This window comes from Helicoverpa zea, chromosome 27 (genome assembly GCF_022581195.2).
Source record: "Helicoverpa zea isolate HzStark_Cry1AcR chromosome 27, ilHelZeax1.1, whole genome shotgun sequence".
Classification (NCBI taxonomy): Eukaryota; Metazoa; Arthropoda; class Insecta; order Lepidoptera; family Noctuidae; genus Helicoverpa; species Helicoverpa zea.
Window position 1 is genome coordinate 2,246,617 of NC_061478.1, and position 17,691 is coordinate 2,264,307.

General features: G+C 36.3%; 1 protein-coding gene across 1 annotated transcript in view; it reads right to left on the minus strand.

The window, feature by feature from the left end:
- Positions 1-1,853: 1,853 nt before the first annotated feature.
- LOC124643226 (LIM and SH3 domain protein Lasp) overlaps positions 1,854-17,691 on the minus strand; it is a 48,893-nt gene continuing 33,055 nt past the window's right edge. Inside the window, exons 2-8 of the mRNA XM_047182104.1 lie at positions 16,667-16,761; positions 10,946-11,078; positions 10,108-10,243; positions 6,829-7,257; positions 5,934-6,052; positions 5,543-5,590; positions 1,854-5,247 (exon numbers count right to left, since the gene is read on the minus strand). Coding sequence (XP_047038060.1) covers positions 5,089-5,247; positions 5,543-5,590; positions 5,934-6,052; positions 6,829-7,257; positions 10,108-10,243; positions 10,946-11,078; positions 16,667-16,761 — 1,119 coding nt within the window. The 3' untranslated portion in view covers positions 1,854-5,088. The remainder of the gene's footprint in view (positions 5,248-5,542; positions 5,591-5,933; positions 6,053-6,828; positions 7,258-10,107; positions 10,244-10,945; positions 11,079-16,666; positions 16,762-17,691) is intronic.

Here is a 17,691-nt window from a genome sequence, read left to right on the forward strand (position 1 = left end):
TCCAAAGAGTTGGTCTCATGGAGAAGAACCGGCAAGAAACTCCATGGACACTTTTCTTTTCTCATGGACAAATTTCATACAGTTTTCTATCTAGTCCTGAGAATGTTATACAATTCAAATTGAGCTAAAAATGTATTAATAAATAATACAAAATAATTTTAGTGCAATCGTTGCTAGAAAAATAATTTATACATCATCATCCTCATCCCCCGAGCCTTTTTCCCAACTATGTTGGGGTCGGCTTCCAGTCTAACCGGATTCAGCTAAGTACTAGTGCAATCAAAATGGTTTTAACTACTATTCTTAAACTTTTTATCAGTGAGATCAAGGATACATTTAGGTAGCTTGTTATAAAAACGTACACAATTCCCTAAGAACGACTTATTTGTTTTTGTTAGCCTAAACTTGGGAATCACTAATTTATGTTTGGTACGTGTATGTGAATGTCGCTTTTAACTGTGAATTTATGGAGGTTTTTGCGAACAAACATAATATTTTCAAAAATATACAAGGAAGGTAATGTAAGTATATTAATTTAAAGAGATTCGCGAGAGCCCATTCCATAGATCGGTCGGATCGCCCTTTTTGCAGAACAAAAATTGATTGGACATCAGCCCATAGCAATAATGCCATATGACATCAGGCAATGGAAATAGGCGAAGTATACAAGCCTGGCTGTAGCTATATTGGTCGGTTGTCTTATTTTTCTGACTGCAAAGGCAGCAGAACCAAGTCGCCCTGATAAGGAGGATATATGGCTACCCCATTGCATTTTACTGTCAATGGTAATGCCCAGAAATAATGTACTGTTAATTAACTCTAATTTGCTCTTATCGAGCATTATATTAGTTTCAACCGCAGTGACGTTAGGCAAACAGCGTTTAATAATAAATTGTTGGCTGCGAACCATTTGGAGAATTTCTAGGCTTTCATTAATGTGACTAACATTGGGGTTCTTACGCTTAACTTTAAAAACAAGGAAAGTGTCGTCTGCAAATAAAATAACATCCGAAATATCAGACATTCATATGGAAGGTCATTTATATAAGCTAGGAACAGAAATGGGCCCAGTATAGAGCCTTGAGGCACGCCCATTTTTACAACTGTCCCCGAAGATGTTGAGCCGTAGACTTCCACTTTTTGCTGTCTGTTGGATAAATAAGACTGGACAAGTTCAAGAGATTTTCCACGAATTCCGTGTCGTCTTCGTAGTGTCTCAGCTTAGAAATGAGTGTATCGTGGTCCACACAATCAAACGCCTTGAAGAGATTACAGAATGTACCGACGGCATCCTGCGAACTCTCCCAGGCCACCAAAATTTGAGTGACTAACCGCGTACTGGCGTCCGTAGTGGACCTATCCTTTGTAAAGCCGAATTGACGGTCGTGCAGTATATCATTTAAGTTGAAGTGGTTTAACATCTGATCAAGCATGATCCTTTCGGATATTTTACTTAGAGCCGGGGGAATAGAAATGGGTCTGTAGTTTGACGGATTTTTCTTACAACCTGACTTAAATATTGGAATGACCTTACTGTTTCATCAAATCAGGAAAGGTGCCTTCATCTATACATGAGTTAAAGATTTGACTAAGTATTGGTGCAATATTGTCAATCACGGAGCTCAGGGCTTTAACAGAAATGCCCCACAAGTCTTCCGTTTTTTTTTTAATTTAGGTTATTGAAAGCTTTTTTTACTGTATTAAAAGTTATGTAATGGAATCCGAAGTCCGGTACTTCCTTAGTAAAATTTTGTTTTAATAATGACTGCAAGTGTAGAGGACGAGTTGAGTACACAAAATCACAACATCTTGTGTACACAAAATCTTAGTACGATTTTAATAAAACCAAAGAATAGCTTATAAAATTTATTAAATATTACAAAAGGCACTGTAACTTAATACTGGTCCTATATAATATATAGCGTTTATTTGTGATGGTTAAGATATAACAGTAAGTTTAACAATCAAGTTATTGCTATTAACAGATTAAAAACTCAAGCCATAGAAGAAAAAATATACAGTTTATGATAAAATAAAGGTTATTTTTACCCAAAAGGGTATATTTTACCCTTAGTATCCAAGCTAAGACCCCAATTGGAATGATATGACCTATTAAGGCTACTGTGACCCAAGTTAAGATAAAAACGGACCCCACAAGGGGTATAAAGGTACCCCAACTAAAACTTTACCCCAAATTAATTGAATTGGTATCTCAAATTCTATGATTCAAATAAAAGAAAACTGATAAAAAACTATTGAGAGTTTTTATTTCTCTAATCAAAACAGTTAGTGCAAACATATGCAACTTTGCATTTTTTAATTCATAAAAACCCCATTATAATTTAGTGAAATTGCATTCACAAATCTGGGTACTATAAAAAAATGCATGAAAACATTAAATGGAATACTTAAATACTCTATTAAAAACTGCCACTAAATTATTGTCACAATATGGAATGTTTATACATAAGTCTTGTATAAATATAACAGTGCCTAATATTATGCAGTAACCTTTACATTGATGCTGTATTTTGTGTACCAATTTAACCACCTGCAGAAAAGGCGAATTTGGAAAAAAAAATTGTTTATTAATATTTATACTCTTTTTGTGTAGGCATTTATAAACAATCTTGATACTTGATGCATTTTATTTAAAATGCTTGAGTCTAAAAATAAAATATGGTTAAAAATTTATGTAAATATGCAGTACAGTTGATCAAAGGATTAAAATAATTATTTTAAGGGGTAGCAATAAAACGAGTGACTGTAAGTTTCAAAATTAATTAATTTGGGTTATATAATTACTAAGTGAGCGACTGACTGTAAGTGATGAAAAATCGACAGAATAGTATCTTACAAACATTAATTTGAGTTACTTAAAATACAAAATGAGTAGCTTCATAATATTTGAGCGACTTAATATTTGTTTGAGTGTCAACGGATCGGTCTCGGATACAATTTTAATATATGAAATGGATTTATCACAATCCACTTTTTGTAAGCTAGTTCTGGATTTTATTATGAATCAATATTCGTTGTTAGTTTAGTTAATTTTTCGCTTACTCAAATTCATACCGCCCAAGTTATTAATACAGTATGTCATCATCAGTCGCAAAGCGTTTTTTTAATCGCTCGTTTTATAATTCCCCTATCTTAAGTAGTAGTTTATTTTTTGAATACATATTTGGGTAAAAAGTTCTAACAAAATTGTTTACTTCTCAAATGTGTTACATATAATAAAATAACTTCTCAAATGGAGTGCAGTTATTTTTTTTTAAATATGTTTCACCACAGATTATGTCAATATACATAGGCAATATGTTCCAGACTACCTTTTTTAGGTAATTCATAATCTCATGATCACCAGCTCAGCCATAAGACTGCTGAACTTATGTCCAACCTTAAAAACTGCAAGTGATTATATTGGTACCTTATATACTTACAGTAAGTTACACCATTTAACTATAACGATAACCGAACCATTTTCATTCGTCAAACCACCGATGTGACCAATGGGCGGCAAGTATACGGCTGGTTATGGTTTGGTTATCGTTATAGTTAAATAGTGCATCTCACCCTTATTGAATAAACTCATATTAATATATTGTTAGTCTAACATGTGTATTTACAAGCTTTTGACCTGCCAAACAGCCAGGTACTTTTAATGTTAATATTACTTAGTTAAAGTATAACAATATTTCATATTTTGTTAGTTCTTCATAAGATATGATATCAATGTGTGTGACTCAAGTATTTTCCTATCTCTGTTTTACAGTTGCATTGACATAAAATAAGGTTTTTTTAACGCCCAAAAGAGGGTCATAAGAATACGCTTAAATGTAAAATACCAATGACCACATTAAAACACTGTAAAGGAAAAATTATAACTTAAAAAGTGGAATGAATACTAAATGCTTAAATAGACAGAATTTGTTCGCTTAAATAACTTTCTATATGAGTTCAGACTATGTATCAAAAAATATATATATTGTAAGTTCTAAATACGAGAAAAGTATTTAAATAAATCTGGAATATGTTTTCAAAGAATGTGTTAAGTAGCTAAGGTTTTTTCAGGGTTTTCATACATTTAATTCTTATATTTATAGAAAATTAAGGCCTTGATATAGTTTATAGAAATCCAGCCTTTTTAAATTATTTTTATTTAAAATTCAGTCATAAGATTCCGACTTAAATATGCATGCGTATCAAATATATAAGCTTTTTTTAATATACTGAAAAGAAGTTTATTTAATTTAAAATATTTTTATATATTTTCGCCACCTCTCAAAAATAAGTTTTGAGTATGATTTTGAATTATTGTAAGAAACTTTTTAAAAGAGGTAACAAATATATATATTTTTAAAATCTTAATATTATAAATAAATTTCGCAAAAAGTTATATTTTATATTCTTAATATTTATACATAAAAAAATCTACAAAATGTAACGTTAGTGGCAATTACATAAAAAGCTACGAATTTATCGATTTTCGTGAAAATTTTATCCAAAAGTTTGATATTATCAAAATTGGTCCAGCCATTGCTTATGATTTTATTTGCTGTCGAATATAATAGTAAAAGTTAAAATCTACATTTGTAGAAGATAAAATTGGTATACATTTAAAACGCGCGTTTGAAGAGTGCCAAAAAGTGCATTTTCAAATTACAAAAAGTTACTTATACCAGTCAAATTCATGATAATTTCGAGGCACATTCTATTCAAAAAAATCTATGAAATCACTTTATATTGTGATCGGCTCAACCAGTCAGAAATTGGTTAACCTTTTTGTAGCATTTGGTTGCCAAGCTATCGAACTTACGATGATTGAAAAATCACCGCCAAAAATGTATTGGTTGACCAACCTATGAAATTTTTAGTAAAACAACCTCTAACTTCCACTATTTGAAGCACAACCTAATGCTACTTAAAATAGCATAAAAATACACATAAAAAATAATAAATAGTCGTACCACTACTTAATTTCAGTAATAACATATTTTTTATCCCATTTGGTTATCGGCAACCAAACGCTGCGGGTCACCTGGCATGCAGCAACCAAGTGCTTCGGTTGTGAGGTCAGTGACCCGGTCAGTTGTCGTAGTGTTGTGGGACGGCGTTAGAGGGCGCTAGTTCGACGTAGTTAGCGGGGAGCATGCCAGTGCGGCCCGTGCGTAGTACCTGCCCGGTCATCCAGCCGGAATCGATCGATGTTACGTTGGAAATTAAGTCGCCTTCGCGGAATGATACCTGAAAAGCGCGTAGTGTGTTTTTAGAAGCAATCATTTTTTATGTGATGATCATTGAGTAACGAGTTTTTTTTTTAAGTAAAAAAAATACACTTAAAAATTAAGTGTCTAGCGACACGTCTGTTGGTATATAAATTAATCATTATTGAGTTCAAAATGAATGGATAGTAAATATCCTCGTAAATATGCAATAGAAATAAATAACAATACTATTCCTATTGGTGAAACTTGCAATGATAGTTGTGTTTTGTTAATACATTTTATTAATTGATATTACTCTGTTTGTTTTAATTTACCTCATCGCTGTCGCTCGCCTCGTAGTCGTACATAGCGATGTATACTCGCTGAAAATAGAAAATATCACATTTAAAAACACGGAGAATCATAAATAAGGTTTTTCTTTGAAAATCAACTAATCACTTAACTTCAATTAACTTGTACGGACCATTAACACATTTCATTTTGGAAATTCATGGAGATCGAGGGATGGCTAAAAGTTGCATTTAAAAAAAAAGTCCCAAAAAGCCTAATACTAACACTTTGTACATTCAAAATCTTTAACTCTGACCTGTGATACTCAATTGAAAGAATTATGACAAAATATGCATTTCTACATTATGTGACGGCGGCTATTTTAGACCGATCACCAAACAAAATTAGTCCGCTTTCTTGCAGCAGAATACTAACCTGGTTGTGATGGTTGGCAGGCTGTCTAGGCAGTTCATTGGCCAGCGGGTCGAGGTCGGTCACGCGACCGATGTGGCGGCTTTGTTGCTGTTGTTGCTGCTGCACTTGCTGGTGGGAACCTGATGATTACAGTATAATCATTAGCTTATTAACTGCTTGGGAACAGTAAATAAATATTATTTTTTAAGAAGGCAAGTTTAGTACAAGTTCAAAAGAATTTTTACAAATGCGAAAGTCTGTCGCATTTTCACGATAGTTACTTAACTGATTTAGATGAACTCTAGAGCCTGAAAAAGGACATAGGCTTATTTTTATCCGAATGTGGGAAGTAGTTCCCTGGGGACTGTGTGGAACTTCGGGGAACAGGCAATAATTTAGTTATTTCAAGGTCATATATTTATAAAATAAATATGCGCTTTAAATAGATATTGAGAATAAAGAAATTTAAATAACATAAAAACAGAGAGTTGATTAATATTGCGTTCATTTTATGAACTGAGTAATAGTTTTATAAATACATACTTTAAATAAGAAACTTACAGTTTTTATAGGGAACAAATATGTAGTTCTTGTCAAAGAAGATTTTAAATGAACATCAAGAAGCAAAATCAAAAATTGTTTGTATCAAAACCCAACACAAAAAAAAACATGTAAATAACACAAAAATAAATGAATTACATAAAATGAATGAAAGATTGGACCCACAACATATAAAGCAAATAAATAAAACTCGAGCAAAAAAACAGGTAATTAAAACTTATAATTTTCTTTTATATGAAGATCTTGTATGCCTAACAGTGTTTTCCTCCTTTGAAGAAGGTTACTGACCTGATTTTTTGCTCGAGAGTAATATACCAAATTAGAAATTTTTCACAAAAACGCAAATATAACAAACCTCGTTTCCCATCACTAGTGCTATTATAAATAAGCGTAGCAGACGCCCTCTGCGTGTTCGGCGGCGCTCTAGGCCCGTCACTGATCGGGTCATAGTCCTGAATCCTGCCAATCTTCTGTTGCTGACTTTGTTGCTGCTGTTGCACCGGATAATTCTGATATTGCTGATAATATTGACCCTGATATTCTTGGTACTGGGGATAGTATTCCTCTTTAGGCTTATAGTACTGTTCTTGATACTGTCTATTATGCCCCGAAGGTTGGTGAGCAACCTGCTGCTGCATTGGTTGCTGCACTGGTGGTGGGTGGTATGTGGTTGCTGGGGTCTGGTAGTGGTTCTTCGGGGGCAGATTTGGGGGCGGTATGTTTGGGGGCAGCATTTCCGTGGCGTAGTTGTCGATTTGTTGGTGATAGTTGTCCGATGGCACTTCTAAAGGGGAGGTTGATTAGAAACATATGTATGGGGGTAGGAAAAATAACATTGATTGTCTACTATGTAAAAAAATATAGATACTGTTTTAACTTTTTTCTGCATTAATGTAAGTTTGTATGATTAGGGAACTCTATGGCACCGATTTTATAAATTCTTCGGTATCCTTAATATTATTTATATGCGGTGCTTATCATATGCATCGCATCAAGGACACCCAAAAGGATTTTAACTACCTTTGAAATTAATAGTCAACGTTACAATAAAATAATAGCATGCATATTAATTTTGGAATTTTGTTATCGCTTTTCCCTTTACCCGAATAAATTGCTATAAGTATCAACGCATAATTTTTACCATATTATTAAGTAATAGGTAATAAACAGATATTTTTATGGGCTCCAAGTATACATTTTATAAATCTTCTTACATTTTATTTTTAATCCCTTCATGCATTTTTGGTTAAACCGACTTCCAAAATGAAGGTCGTATATTCTACCCGTATTATTTAAATATGTCATAGTGAATAATGATTGTTATTCAAAAACTCGAACTTCACACAAATCGTATGAAAATATACAACTTGAATTAAAACAATATTACCACATAGTAGGTAATTTTAAGGATGGCAACATTTTTTGAAGACAGTTACAAAATCACGGGAAACAATTAAAAAATGAACATAAAATGCTTTAAAATCACACGAAAAAAAAACTAAGTTCTGTGTAGATACAGGAAAATAGTTTCATTTTCAGTATTGAGCAGGAAAACTGCCAACTGAACTATAATTAAATTAATGATAGTAGTTGAGGTAAAACCATATTTTTAGACGTGATTTCACCAGTGTTACATTCCAGGTATTTTTAATTTATCTACAACCTGGGTGCTACATGTAAATGTAGACTAATATTCTATCATCATCCTCCGAGCCTTTTTCCCAACTATGTTGGGGTCGGCTTCCAGTCTAACCGGATGCAGCTGAGTACCAGTGCTTTACAAGGAGCGACTGCCCTATCTGACCACCTCAACAACCCAGTTGCCCGGGCAACCCAATACCCCTTAGTAAGACTGGTGTCCGACTAACTGGCTTCTGACTACCCGTAACGACTGCCAAGGATGTTCAATGACAGCCAGGACCTACAGTTTGGCGTGTAGCCTATTTTTCTATAGTTACAGAATATTATTGGTTTATATGACTTCTGCCTATCTGATCTACTGCCTATCTGATCTACTGGCACAATACTGATATTCATCATCAGCCTTTCTATTGTCCCACTGCTGGGCACAGGCCTCTTTTCATACAGAGAAGGAATGAGTGTCAAAGCCAGTTGGCGATTTCAGACTTTGATGTTCAGGTTTTGTCAGATTTGATAAAGTCGTGCCTGGAATCGAACAGAAACACCCATGCATGAGTGTTGATGCTTTATTAATCAGTAGGCCACCACGACTTCTTGTAGCAATTTTTTTCTGGCAGTTTTTTTTTGTAATAGCTCAAAAAATTTCAAGTTTATGTGCATCTAGCAGTGGGTTGACCACCATTAAGTTAATAGATAGTGTCTTTAGAATATTATGATATTCTGCCTAGCCTTTTCCCAATCATATTAGAAAGATATGAAAAAGAGAAATATAATCTAATCCAAATTGGTTCTTTACAATTTTAACAACTTTCTAGGTGTGACAACCAATAGGTACCCCGTTATTGTGAAAAAAATTCTAAGCGCCTTGTTGACACTTCTCGTGACCCAAGGGCTGGCTTTTATTTCGCACAGAGGTTGAGCATTGGCATCCAACGTGGCAATGCTGCCAGCCTTCTGGGTACATTACCCAGTGACAGCGATGAGGAGCAATTTTTTTGATGCAATGTATTAGTTTTAAGTTGTATATATAAGTTTATTTTTAATTTTTATTCTGTTATTGTGAAATATGTATCAAGTCCCTACAAAATTATAATATTAATGCAGTTCCCTTATTTCTTTTTCTATGACAATGTTATTTTTCCGTTTAAATGGTCGATATGGGAGTTAGCAACAAATGTTGATAAACCATCAATGATTTGGACATGGGACCACATTAAATGGACCATGAGCGATGAGGAAATGTACTTTTTTGATATCAATAAGACCGTCAAAACAAGTTTTTCAAAATAATAGAATTTTAGTTTAGAAGCTGGCAACACTTTTCTATAAATAAATGGGGTTTGTGTAACTATCAATATAGTGAAAATTATTGTGTGAAATATACTTTTCTAAAGTTTAGATTCATATAAAATTTGTAATTTAAATATGTGTAAAAATTGTTCGGACGGTCTTATTCATGATGGAATTGATTTTTAATGCGTGGACTGAATTTTGATAATTCGTAATCAATTATTATGAATGGATATTTAATTGGTTTAGAATTCGAATTATATGTGAATAATCCAGTAGTTTTGATTCATTTGAAGATTTAGCGTTTTTGTAATGGTTTTGGTTAAACAGTAATTTTAAAATATAAAGGGCCTTACTACAAAAACTTTAAACCCTGTTTTACACTTGTCTAATAAAATTTTGGCTGCAAAATGAACCATATGTCAACGTCATAATTTGACATTTTTTTAGACAAGGCATAAACTGACGTTTAAAAGTTTTTGTGGTAAGACGGAAAATATTTAAGACAGACATTTTATTAAGTAGTATAAAAATAACATTAAAAATGATATTTATTGCATACGTATGTAAAAAAAAAAACATAATTTTATATTTCTTTATTCTCTATTCAAATTCTTTATTTTATCAAAATTCAGTCCAACACAGCACCAACATAACCAAACACACAACATTTACCAACCAGCCAACATTGTGACAAACTTACCAACAATTTCTCCATTCTCATTGATCTGACGCTGTTTCTCCATCTGAGCCTTCTTCTCCAGTTCTCCATGGTATGCTACGTTGCTGATTATCTTCGTGTTAGCTTTAATTCTTAAGGTTTCTGGGTCATCGGCAACCTGTAAGTAAGATTTGTACTGAATTGAAGTTTAGAGCTGTTTCTTTGCGATTGTAACAGAGAATAGGTATTTGATTTGAGATTTAAGAGGCAAAATCAAAGTCAAAAATCGTTTATTCAAACTTGGCTGCAAAACAGCATTTTTCGAATATCAGAAATTTACAAAAGACAGCCCCCAAAACATCCACCCTTCACCACTTCCTATGTGTTTTTCTGGCGCAACAAACTTCCCAGCAATTTACGTCGAATAACTTTGCCGTTCCGATGTTAGGCATATCTCGCGTATGCTCTGTAGTGTTTTATTCGAATATCAGATTCAGCAAAACCGGGGCCCGCAGTAAGATATTATGCGGGGCTTAAGTCTTAAAACGTTATAAATTTCTTACAATCCTATGATCACTGAACACCAAAACAGAGAAGAACACAAATTCGGTTGTGCAGAGTCTCTCAGGGCCCGAGGCCTAGTCCTCCTGTAGTAACTGCTACTCTTGCTATGTTTATTGAACCCTGCACCCATGTTAGTTTTTTTTGATGTGAAACATCGTCAAATGACCGTATGCTGTGAGTGCGGTAGAAGGGTGTCTGACTAAAACCCACCTTTGTTTCTTGTAGAGCCCTTTGTGTACTAGGGCCACGGTAGCTCGCACAAACAATCCCGTAGCCCAATTTCATGAAGTCCTAATTTAATTTTGCATATACATACCTGTGTGAATTTCCCCTTGCTCTTCTCAAAGTCAGCGTGGTACTTGACGTTGCTCTGTATCTTAGTGTTTTCAGCTATTCTCTTCAGTTCAGGAGTTTCAGCCATCGTCGTGTGCTTCGCTTTCGGGACATGTCTGTAATTTGAAGAATTTTGATTTTAATATTTTCGGATATAGTGGAAGAGGACGACCAAAGAAACGATGGATGGATTGTGTGAAGGAATGTTGTTGTGAGATGACTGCAGATAGAATGGTGAAGGAGAGAACATGCTACGTCGACCCTAAATAAAATTGGGACAAGGGCAGAAGGATGAGTTATCTTTAGTTAGTTGATAAGGGTAAGCAACGCTAGAAGCAGTCAGCCCGTGAATGGATGATCATTCATGTCATGACAAGTTCCTTTGAATTTAGAAGGCACCTTAAATTGGCGGTTCCCGGCTGTCATTTGAATATCTCTGGCAGTCGTTACGGGTAGGTGCAAGCAAGAAACTCCGACACCCAGCCTTAGAAAAAGTGTTCGGGTTGCCCAGGTTTAATCAAGTAAGGCTGATAAATCAACAGTTTTGAAACGTCAACGAAAAGCTAGGAGGAATATTCTAGGCGCGGAAAATGCGGAAAGCTGCTAGTAACACATATTTAAGTAAACGCATACTAAAATTCCTTTCTAGATGAACAATTTCTGTTTTTTTTTTTAGTCCGATCAGTAGCACTAATGTGTCCAATTACTAAAGAATTTGCCGTCAAGCGTAAAATTCGCAGTTTTTTGCAAAAAAAAACAGTAATTTCCGCGAAGTAAGCAGTGAGTAAAAGTGTGAATAATCGCGACCATCAAACTTTCATTTGTTGTGACAGCACGCACTTTGAAGATTTTTGTTGATTGATGGTGTTTGTTTTGAGACGAGTGAGACGACTTATAAAATAGCTACACTTCGACCCTATTTATTGCTTTGGGAACTATTCCACCAACCAATAAAGTCTATATACTCCCTCGATAAATGGGCTACGTCACACTAAAACAAAGTATTTTTAAATCGGTCAAGTATTTTCAGAGGTTAGCGACATTATAAAGATTTACTATTTAAGTATTTTTAAATTATTATATTTTTGACATTATTTGCTTGTAAAGGTCTAAGTAAAAATAAGTAATATGTCTTTGACTTATTCCATTCAATTTTATTTTAAATAGCTGTTTCACTCGCGTCCCGCAGACGCTACTTCCCGAACCCGGACAAAATATAGCCCTATGCCACCCGGGGATAGAATATCATCGGTGATATCATTTTTCTAATCGTTTTAGTATTTTTTTTTTAAATATTTACTTAGAAATATAGATTGAAAACATAATGACATTTTTAACAACATTAATTACACAAAATTCCTACATTAATGGGTGTAACGCCAATAATAGTTGCGTGCAGTAAATGCTATGTGAACGAGGTCAGGCCATGACTATATCTTAGTTATTGATGACAAACGCGTTTTATTAAGTAAAGCACTATAATATAATGCAGAATTGTTGAACTTTTAACTAGGGTGGGGAAGTGTTGGTGTCTGATTTATCGATAAATCTTTCAGTTTTGTTTTCATGAGTATTCTTCACTAGCTTCTGCCAGCGGTTTCACCCGCATCCCGTGGGAACTACTTCCCGCACCGGGATAAAAAGTATAGCCTATAGCCTTCCTCGATAAATGGGCTATCTAACACTGAAAGTTCCTGAGATTAGCGCGTTCAAACAAACAAACAAACTCTTCAGCTTTATAATATTAGTATAGATTGTGCCATCCAAGTCGCTGGAGAACTACTTTCCACAACAGACTAATAAGTAGCCTACGTCCTTTTCCAGGCTCTAGAGTATAAAAATATATGTGACATTTTTGCCAACATTAATTAATTACAAATTCTTACATTTATGGGTGCGTACAAAAAATGCTAAGTGAACGAGGTCAGGCCGTGAAATACTTAGTCAACTATATCTTAGTTATTGATGATAAACGCGTTTTACTAAGTAAAGCAAGCATTATAATAAATGCAAAATTGTTGACCTTATAACTGGGGTGGTAAAAGTGTTGGGTGTCGGATTTATCGATAAATATCTAGTATTTTAGAAGGAAATTATTTTAGTTTTTCAGTTTATATTAAACTTGAGAGGCTATTCCCGCACCCGGATAAAATATATGCCCACAAATTACCTCGTGTGTTCATAAGTTTTAAGACAAACTTTTTACTTTTATACAAATAAATAAAATGTTGCTGGCTGCTGTATGTTAGAGGTACGCAGTAAAAGTCCACCTTTTAAGGCCGCGTTTCCATTGACGCGGAGTTGGGCGGAGAGGGGCGGAGAAGAGCGGTGAAAAGTGGTCAGTGTTTCCACTGAAGCGGAGCTGGGCGGAGAGGGGCGGAGAGGAGCGCAGCTGGGCGGAGAAGAGCGATGAAGATTTTGAATGCACCTAGTGACGTAACGAAGACAACTGACACACTGCACGCGAGTCACGCACCGCCCAGCTCCGCACCGCTCCGTGCCGCACCGCTCCGTGCCGCCCCGCTGTCCTCCGCTCTGCACCCCAATGCTCGCTGTCCTCCGCACTGCACCGCCTCGATGTATGAATATTCGCTCAGCTCTGCTCCACCCCGCTCTTACTGTTTCCATTGAAGCGGAGCGGAGATTTCAAGCATAGTCATTGGTCAATTTGTGCACCGCTAAGCTCCTCTTCGCCCCGCTCCGCGTCAATGGACACGCGGCCTTAATCAATAATACTATTAAGTAATAAGGACTATGAACATTTTCTGGAATGGTGGCCTAGTGGGTAAAGGACCAACCTCTCAAGTACGAGGGCGCGGGTTCGATCCCAGGTCAGGCAAGCACCAATGCAACTTTTCTAAGTTTGTATGTACTTTCTAAGTATATCTTAGACACCACAGACTGTGTTTCGGATGGCACGTTAAACTGTAGGTCCCGGCTGTCATTGAACATCCTTGGCAGTCGTTACGGGTAGTCAGAAGCCAGTAAGTCTGACACCAGTCTAACCAAGGGGTATCGGGTTGCCCGGGTAACTGGGTTGAGGAGGTCAGATAGGCAGTCGCTTCTTGTAAAGCACTGGTACTCAGCTGAATCCGGTTAGACTGGAAGCCGACCCCAACATGATTGGGAATAAGGCTCGGAGGATGATGAACATTTTCTGGAAAGACTCCTAAACTAAAACTCTGTAAAAAATGTAGTAGCTCTGAGAAGTACTATATTTAAGGCGATCATGATGTTTTTTTTTAATTGGGATAAGTATTACAAAACTATCGATAATCAAATTAATTAGATTCCGCATAACATCCGAAGTAGAATAAAATCTGCATTGCATAATAAACCTGGTCAGCAGTCAACCAGTCCGTCATTTACATTGAAATCGGTGCAGCCGTTTTGACGTAACAGACGTAATAAACGTGTTTGTTTATATGTTACGTCGTTCGAGTTTCGATGTCGATAAAAATGTGGTCACTTCCTTTTGTTTTTAAAAAGTGGCATTTCGTACCGATATAGAATAGGTAAAACGTTTAATTGGTTACATCACTACCGTGTTGGTTCATCAAACAATATTAGACTTTTATTATCTACTAGCGTCCACCAGCGGTTACGCCCGCATCCCACTATGGGCATCGGCACTATTCTGCGCACCCGGATAAAAAGATTTAAACAGCCTACCTGGATAAATGGGCTACTAACACTGAAATAATTTTACAAATCGGACCAGTAATTCTTGGAATTAACGAGTCAAAAATAACCCTACCGCTTTGTAATATAATTCTCTTGCGGTTTAACTAATATTTTAGCAGATTACCGAAGGGAAAGGTACTAAATTCCATTCCACTTGCATTACAATAATCTCGATTTGTTCAGGCGTTTTACCGTGAAAGCGTAACAAACAAACGCATTTACAAGTAAAAATGGATTTAGTAAACATTTTCTTCTACATACAATGATGAATGTCCAGTTCAAATGTAAGGAGATTAGCCAACTGCGCAGACACAGGTGCACTCACTATTCCTTTACTATCATAGCCCGATGGGACGGCAATCCGACATGACCGGAGAGAGATCAGGCGCAGGACCGACATTTACGTGCTCTCCGATGCACGGGTGTATTAATCACCAACTTCCAGACTCCGGGCTGCATTGTGACAGTTTCTTAAGCCGATTACGGCCGGGAAATCGAGCCCGAGATCTCTTGCCCAGAAGCCGCGCTTGCGACAGCTAGACCAACGAGGCATTTAGTCTACATGCTACTAACATGGCAATTAAATTTCATTGTTTATGATCTTAAAAGTCTACATATGACATGCGCGTGATTCACACATAGCGCAGTGTAGCAGAACGGCGGGAGTGAGTAACTCAGTAATTGCTATGAGTAACTACATACATAAACAAACACGGCTTTAAACCGTCAAACTTTGATATAATTCAGCCAACCGGAGTATGAGAGGGCTGCGGGATTGTTGGCGCGAGTTAACGCGGCCCCTGGTACATAAAGGGTTTCAGAAGGAACATGGTGAGTTTTAGTCAGAAAGAGTCTGGCACTCCCTTCAAGCTGCATCAACAGCGGGAGGGATCATTTGACGATTTCTTAAAAAAATACAGATCTCTATCGGTAGATTTCAATAACCTTTCTATCTGTGAAGTTGCACAAATATAGCAACAAATTGTGATAGTTCCTTCAGGCATTTTCGATCACATTGTTACGCACACACTATTAAGCGTCAAAGGTGTTTACGCACACGGTTCTTACTGAGAAGAACAGGCAAGAAACTCCATAGACATTCTTTGTACAGACGCCAGCACATCAAGCTACAACAATTAGCCTAATAGATCTCATGGACGGCAAACCGACACCAGCTTGTGGTCGCTCTTTTTCCTTAAATCTTTGGTAGTCTCAATAATTCTCAATAATCGCAAATAATATGATAGGTCATCCAAATTCCTATGACGCCTTCCTCAAAAACCAACTAGTCCATAAATAAAACAACCTTGACCTACGCAGTGCGTGCTTTGCATATGCCGATAGGCGGGTATTAACATTTGTATTAGGTAACGGCTAGTTTACATAATTATTGCAACGAAAGTGAAAATGAATGGACAGTATGGACACTGTTTTATCGTTTGAATTGATTGTGTATTTTATGGCTGTCTGTCTATACGCATCAGGATCTTTATGAATCAGGATCACGTTAAGAAGGGGACATCTCTGGCAGTCGTTATGGGTAATCAGAAGCCAGAAAGTCAGACAATCAGTCTTACTAAGGGGTATGGGGTTGTCTAGGTTTTACTGGGTTGAGGAGGATGATACTGTCTGTATGTCCGTCTGTCGCTTCATGTTGCGAGGAAGGAGTATAGAAGGAATGTTAATGGAATAGTGGAAGAAGACTAAAGAAATGATGGTGAGAAAGACGACGTGGCTAGAATGTTACTTGTGAGATGACTTTAGATAGAAGAGTAAGGGAGGAGATCGTATGATATCTTTGTTACGAGCAGTCAGAAGACAGAAAGTTAGTGCAGTCGCTTTATATGGCACAGGTGAACTCGGCTGTATTAGGATTAAGGACAGACTGGAAGCCGACCCCAACTTAGTTGGGCAAAGGCTAGGCACAAGATGAGGGAGATTTGAACAAAGCAAAAACCTCTTGTGTGTAAAGTTTAAGAGAAGGAGTTTTGGCAATAATATAATATTAAAAAGTACTTACGCTTCGCAGTATGGTAGTTTCCCGTATCCTTTGTATGTCCTCATGTTGAGAGTCATGCCACATTCCTGGCATTTGAAACAGCCTTTGTGCCATACCTGAAATCAAAAATATTTTTATTGTAAAATTTTCAACACATTGTAAAACAGTTGTTCAACACATTGTAAAAGTTGTGTGTAAAACACCCTTTTATTTGAATTTTAAAGCCTACATTTTACAAAAATATTGTTTCGTAAGGTTACACCTGTGTCCAGTGAGAATGACTTCTCGCACCAGGATAAAAAGTACCCTGTGTCCTTTCTCATGCTCTACTAACTAGGACTAGGTGTGTATCTTCCAAAATATAATTTAAATCGCTTCAGTAGTTTAGGCAACTCTGACACCAGGGCCTGCTAGGTGCTTGAAAACCTGTGATCCTCTCGATAAGAAGAAGAGTAGTTTTGGCCCGAAAGACTGCCTGTTTTACGGGCTTAAGTTACTTTAATAATATGTTCATATCTGCCTGTCTGTAGGGAAAACCGTCTCTAAAACCGCGTGGATCAGCTGGTATGGAAATAATTATTACGTCTGTCTGCTTAAACGCAATTGTTACACGTTTTTCCTTAACGATATCGTAATTAAGTGAATTGCAAAACATCACGTGTGACATGTAGCATGGAATTATCATAGTAAGCAGTTGGTCAATCACCTAGGATGTAACTGTTGCTACGTATGCAAAATATACTTATTCTGAAGAACAAAAAATATCTTCTTAATATAGTGGTCGTCAAACTTTTTGTCGTCAAGACATTGAACATTGGGAGTCCCTACGTAGAAACCATTGTCGGGTCTTTGCGAGTCCGGGGATGCGGGATTGTTCGCGCGAGTTACCGCAGCCCTGGTACATAAAGGGCTTAAGAAGGAACATGGTGGGTTTTAGTCAGTAAGAATCTGACACTCCCTCACGCTGAATCTACAGAGGGAGGGGTAATTTGATAATACACTAAAAAAAAGTCTTTGTAGGTGGTAAAGTTTTGGCATAGGTCTGT